Here is a 6,000-nt window from a genome sequence, read left to right on the forward strand (position 1 = left end):
GAACACTGAAACCCTCTGACAGAGAACATAGGGCAATAGGTCAACCCACATACACTTAGGGGAGAAGGGTGACCCCCTTTATACTATGCAAATGTCATACAGCTCTCCACAAATGCACAGAGATTGAGCGGGCACACAAACACACACTCTTCATGCCCCAAACACAAGACTCACTTCTAAAAGAACATAGTTGAGGTTTGAGCCTTGAACTCTTACTCTACCATGGAAACCCTTGGGTAAGTCACAATCTCCCAGTCATAGAGGAAGGCAAAAACAACCCCCCTTCTGAGCAAATCTTGCCAAGAAAACCTCACAATAGGTTTGCCTTAGGGTTATCATAAGTCAGAAATGATCTGGAGACACACAACAACACAATATTTGCATTTTAATAGAATGAACATAGCTAAGAACCTAGGACGCTATTACGACACTGTTGTAGGGCTATTATTCCATTAACTGTCATGACAACATTCTGTGAGATTCTGAGGTTTGTAGTTTAGTGAGTCCTAAGTAATCCTCTCCAAACTGCAAATCCAACCATTCCATATCATGTTGCCATAGCAGCTAAAGTAGAATAATAGTACTATAATGGTGTAGTCTGATAGGGCCTCTGTTGGCATTTGCATAAGTTTTCATGAACCACGGTCCATCTCTCCAGATACAATGTCCTTCTTAATTAATCTCTTGATGATCTTCCCTACACTAAAAGTTTTTTTGTCCAGAAATAATAATCTACACCAGTGGGTGGATATTGTGTGGTGGAAGAAGACATCCCTTCACGCAACATCAAAGACATATCAGTTATGTACATACAGTATATACATATTTCCAGTAAATAGAAACCCACAGGGCAACCTTGGCAATTCACACCCCTTCAGCCATAGAGGAAGTCAAAGGCAAATCCTCTCTGAATGAATATTACCAAGAAACCCCTCTCACAGGTTCACCTTTGGTTTGAAATTACTTCAAAATACACAGCAAGAAAACACTATAGTCTAAAATTGCTTTGAGTTTCCTTTAAGAGAGGAAAACAGGATATAAACGAATATAATGCTAACAGTATTAAAAATACAAAATAAAAGCAATGGTTAGTCCCAATTGGAGCAGACCCACTGGTAACATGCTACATCAACAGTTATGTGTTGGCTCAGTGGGTCTACTCTGGTTCAACTGAACAGCAGAATTCAACCAACAGCCATACACAGGGTGCATCTACACCAGGCATGGGCAAACTTTGGCCCTCCAAGTGTTTTGAACCTCAACTCCCACAATTTCTAAAAGCCGTAGGAGTTGAAGTCCAAAACACCTGGAGGGCTGAAGTTTGCACATGCCTGATCTGCACTACAGAATAAATGCGATTTGACACCTCTTTAACTGCGGAGGGAATGTACAGTAGATTCTCAGTTAACCATAACTCCCACGCTACCATAACTCTCAAGCAGCCAGCCAAAAAAATCAAATAAATAATAAAGCACATGTGTAAATACAGAAAAACTCTGTGACATTAAAGTTGTCTTTGTCTTAATTTGCTTTGAACGATGCATTCCAACATTATCATCAAGTTAATACAGAGTCTAAAGTATGGTATAGTATAGGGTATAGGATTAGGCCAGTGGTTCTCCAGATGTTTCAGAAATCCTAACAGCTGATAAAGTGGCTGGGATTTCTGGGAGTTGTAGGCCCAAGACCTGGGCACCCACAGGTTGAGAACAACTGGATTAGGCCTATTTTAATAGTAACATTCAAGAAACAATATTTATCCAACCATCTACCAATCCCCAAGAGTGCTAGTTAACTAAGAGTCTACAGTAGTTTGGTGAAGCTCTAACAGCGAAGGCTAAAGACCAGGTACAACTACAGCTCCCATGATTCCATCGCAGTTAAAGTGGTGTCACAATGCATTCATGCCACAGCACAGATCAGAGCTTTCCAAACATTTAATCTTGGTGACACACTTTGTATACATGTATGATTTTCGTAACACAGTAATTCAGTTTTACTAGCAAACCAATGCCTTATAAGAGACACGAACCCATAGATAGATAAACTGTAGTAACGAAATGTATGGAGATCCGGCATCTCTCATGAAAGCCTCTATTTTTAGATTTATTCTTACAGTATTTCACCTAGATTCAGAGGTTTACAGTTACTTTAGAGCAACACACCAACATGCCATGATGCACAGTTTGGAAAGCTTTGGTATAGATGCACCTACAGGATTCCTAGTTCTCCCAGCATCCCCAGATACACTTCATTCAAGTAGGGTTTCCCCTAAAAGTTAGGGCTATACCACATGTGTCAAATTCAAGGCCTGCAGGCCGAATCCAGCCTGCCAAGGCCCTCCAGATGTGGACCAAAACTCCTGAATTCCTCATCATTAGACAATAACATCTCAAAGACTGCAGTTTGGTCTGTTTAGTCAGGAGAGTGGTGTTTGAATTTAGAGACAAGGCTTGTGGACATGATGCGTGAATGTCCTTTTAGAGTCAAAAGTGCTGTTGGATTACAATTCCCTTTATCCCCATTTCACATGGTGGACAATATCAAAAGGGATGGGAGTTGTCAGACAAAAACATCTGGATAAAAACTAAAGAGCATGGACTACGATGTAAGGATCGGAAATAAGGATTGGTGGCAAAGCTTCAGGGGAGACAGCTTTCCTCCATTGTAATAACTCTTTGAGGAGTAAATTCCCTTCCTGGTGGTAGATTTCTATCACTTCTTGTTGTCTCACCCCTGTTCTTAACCAGAAGTCATTTGTAAGCTGGATATTTGTAATGCGGGAACTTCCTGTATATTAACTGGCACTTGTGTTTCAACTGTGTTATGTGTCTATTTGTGGTTATATTCTAATTTAGTGCTCCCTGCCTCAACCCAGAAAGGTAGTCTGTATTCTCTTCTCCTTTTTGTCATGTGACCCCCAAATCTCCTGAACCACATGCTGTCCACACTATCCATTATTATCTGTTAACATGTGAGTTTCCCCCTTTCGTTTCTGATCAAGGTGACACTAATTCCAGGTATTAGACCCTTGCAGAAGAAGGCATATATACAGGAATGTAACTGGACATGCAATTTGTAGAGTTGGGCTCTCTCGCTTCCGGTTGTCTCACCTTCTAGGAGCCCTTCCACACAGCCATATAACCCAGAATATCAAGGCAGAATAACTCACAATATCTGCTTTGAATCCCATATAATGTGGGATTTTATTCAGCTATGTGGACTGAGATACTCCAGTTCAAAGCAGATATTGTGGGTTATTCAGCCTTGATAGTCTGAGTTATATGGCTGTGTGGAAGGGCCCTGAATCCTCACTGTGATATATTCCAGTTCAAAGCAGATAATATAGGATTTTATTCAGCTGTGTGGAAGGTGCCTGGGTTATATGAGTCCACACTGCGATATATTCCAGTTCAAAGCAGATAATATGGGCTTTTATTTCGTTGTGTGGAAGGTGCCCCCGGCAGAAAATATCAAAGCAGAAAATCCCACAACATCTGCATTGAACTGGGATATATAGCCATGTGGACTCAGATATTCCAGTTTAAAGCAGATATTGGCGAGTTATTCTGCCTTGATATTCTGAGGCCCCTTCCACACAGCTGAATAAAATCCAACATTTTCTGCTTTGAGTATATGGCAATGTGGACTCAGATAACCCAGTTCGAAGCAGATATTGTGGGATTTTTTGCCTTGATATTCTTGGTTATATGGCTGTGTGGAAGAGCCCTCAGATAACCCAGGCCCCTTCCACACAGCTGAATAATGCCTTCCCTGTAATTTCTTAATAGCCTCACCGTTTAGTTCTGATGCTTACTATGTATTTTATGAATGTTAGTTTACTGTTATTGTTTTAATTATATATGCTGCTGTATTGTTTTATCTGTTGATCGGGCTTGGTCCCCATGTGAACCGCTCTGAGTCCCCTCGGGGAGATAGAAGCAGGTTATAAATAAAAAATTATTATTAATACTGTATTATTATTATTATAAAGTCCCACATTATCTGCTTTGAACCGGGATATATGACAGTGTGGACTCAGATATTCCCATTCAAAGCAGATATTGGTGGGTTATTCTGCCTTGATATTCTGAGGCTCCTTCCACACAGCTGAATAAAATCCCACATTATCTGCTTTGAACTGGGATATATGGCAGTGTGGACTCTGATAACCCAGTTCAAAGCAGATATTGTGGGATTTTCTGCCTTGATATTCTGGGTTATATGACTGAGTAGAAGGGACTTCAGATAACCCTGGCCCCTTCCATACAGTTGAATAAAATCTCACATTATTTGCTTTGAACTGGGATATATGACAGCATGGACTTTGATAACCCAGTTCAAAGCAGATATTGTGGGATTTTCTGCCTTGATATTCTGGGTTATATGACTATGTGGAAGGGACCTCAGATAACCCAGGCCTCTTCCACACAGCTGAACAGGATCCCACATTATCTGCTTTGAACTGGGATATATGGCAGTGTGGACTCTGATAATCCAGTTCAAAGCAGATATTGTGGGATTTTCTGCCTTGATATTCTGGGTTATATGACTGTGTGGAAGGGCCCTCAGGAAACCCAGGCCTCTTCCATACAGTTGAATAAAATCCCACATTATCTGCTTTGAACATATGGCAGTGTGGACTTTGATAACCCAGTTCAAAGCAGATATTGTGGGATTTTTCTGCCTTGATATTCTGGGTTATATGACTGTGTGGAAGGGCCCTCAGATAACCCAGGCCTCTTCCACACAGCTGAATAAAATCCCACATTATCTGCTTTGAACTGGATCCTCCTTGGGGAGAAGAGCAGTATATAAATTAAATAAATAAATAAAAAATAAATATATGGCAGTGTGGACTCAGGGCCCTTCCAGACAGTCATATAACCACACAGCCATGTAACTGCCTCTCTCCATAGATTCAAGGCCACCCTGAGGCTGATGTGTGGCCCTCCTGAAGCAAAGGAGTACAGTTATTGTCCCTTAAAGGCACTGTGGCTTGGGCCTAGGCCCACATCCGGGGTCTTTCTGTGCTTCCTCCCCACACAGATACAAAGACCCTCTTCCCTCAGATCTCCAATTAGGGCCACACCCGAAAGGAAGGGCGAGGGGCGTTGTTTGTGTGTAGACCGACTGCCTCCTCCGTGCGTGAGGGAGAAGCCCCACTGCCGCCCCTTTGGCCTTGTCCCCTGAGGGATGCCCAGCAAGCGCTGCACCTGTCCTCCCTCTCTCCCCTTCCCTCCTTCCTCGACTAACCAGACGGAGCCGTAGGCGCCGGAGCCCACCGGGGTGAGCTGCTGGTAGCGCAGGGGCACCTCCCACACCGTCTTGTTCAGCTCTTGCTTGTAGAAGCCGCCGCGCTCGGACATTTTCCGGGCCCGGAGCCCAAGGGGAAGGAGAGCAGCTCCGAGAGGGGAACCCGCACAGCTGGAAATGTAAGCGCGACGAGCCGGGCCGAGGAAGAGGCGGAGGAGGGACAAGGGGAGGGACCAGGGGAGGAGAAAGGAGAGGGAGGGAAATCCAGGAGAATGAATGGAGAAAAGGAGAGAGAGCAGGCACGGAGTTTCCTGAGGGGGACAAAAAGGAAGCCTAGCCTGGCTTAGTGCTGCAAAACTGGTTTCAAGGCCGCGCCTCAGTCACCGATTCATCCAGGGCGGCTTCTCGCTCTCTCTGTCTCTCTGTCTCTCTCTTTTCAGCTCCAGGAAACCGGTTCCCTTCACCTCGGGGTTGTTTTGGACTACATCTCCCAGCAGCCCTCTCGAAGAACAAACAAACAGGAGTGATGGGAACCGTAGGCCGAAAGCATCTGGACAAACCCACCGGCGGGAGGATAGATGCCATGGGACAAAGTGCCACGCCTTTGTGAAGTCGGATCTCAGAGCCCTTCCACACAGCTCTCTATCCCAGAATATCAAGGCAGAAAATCCCACACTATTTGCTTTGAATTGGAATATCAGAGTCCACACTGTCATATATCCCAGTTCAACGCAGATTGTGGGA

The 6,000-nt window shown here is 43.9% G+C and overlaps 1 protein-coding gene across 1 annotated transcript in view; it reads right to left on the bottom strand.

Annotated features, from left to right (window-relative positions):
* Window positions 1–5,694, bottom strand: part of mapk11 (mitogen-activated protein kinase 11) — a 52,308-nt gene extending 46,614 nt beyond the window's left edge. Inside the window, exon 1 of the mRNA XM_003221303.4 lies at window positions 5,257–5,694. Coding sequence (XP_003221351.1) covers window positions 5,257–5,369 — 113 coding nt within the window. The 5' untranslated portion in view covers window positions 5,370–5,694. The remainder of the gene's footprint in view (window positions 1–5,256) is intronic.
* Between the last annotated feature and the right edge of the window lie 306 nt (window positions 5,695–6,000).

Source organism: Anolis carolinensis, chromosome 5 (genome assembly GCF_035594765.1).
Source record: "Anolis carolinensis isolate JA03-04 chromosome 5, rAnoCar3.1.pri, whole genome shotgun sequence".
Classification (NCBI taxonomy): domain Eukaryota; kingdom Metazoa; phylum Chordata; class Lepidosauria; order Squamata; family Dactyloidae; genus Anolis; species Anolis carolinensis.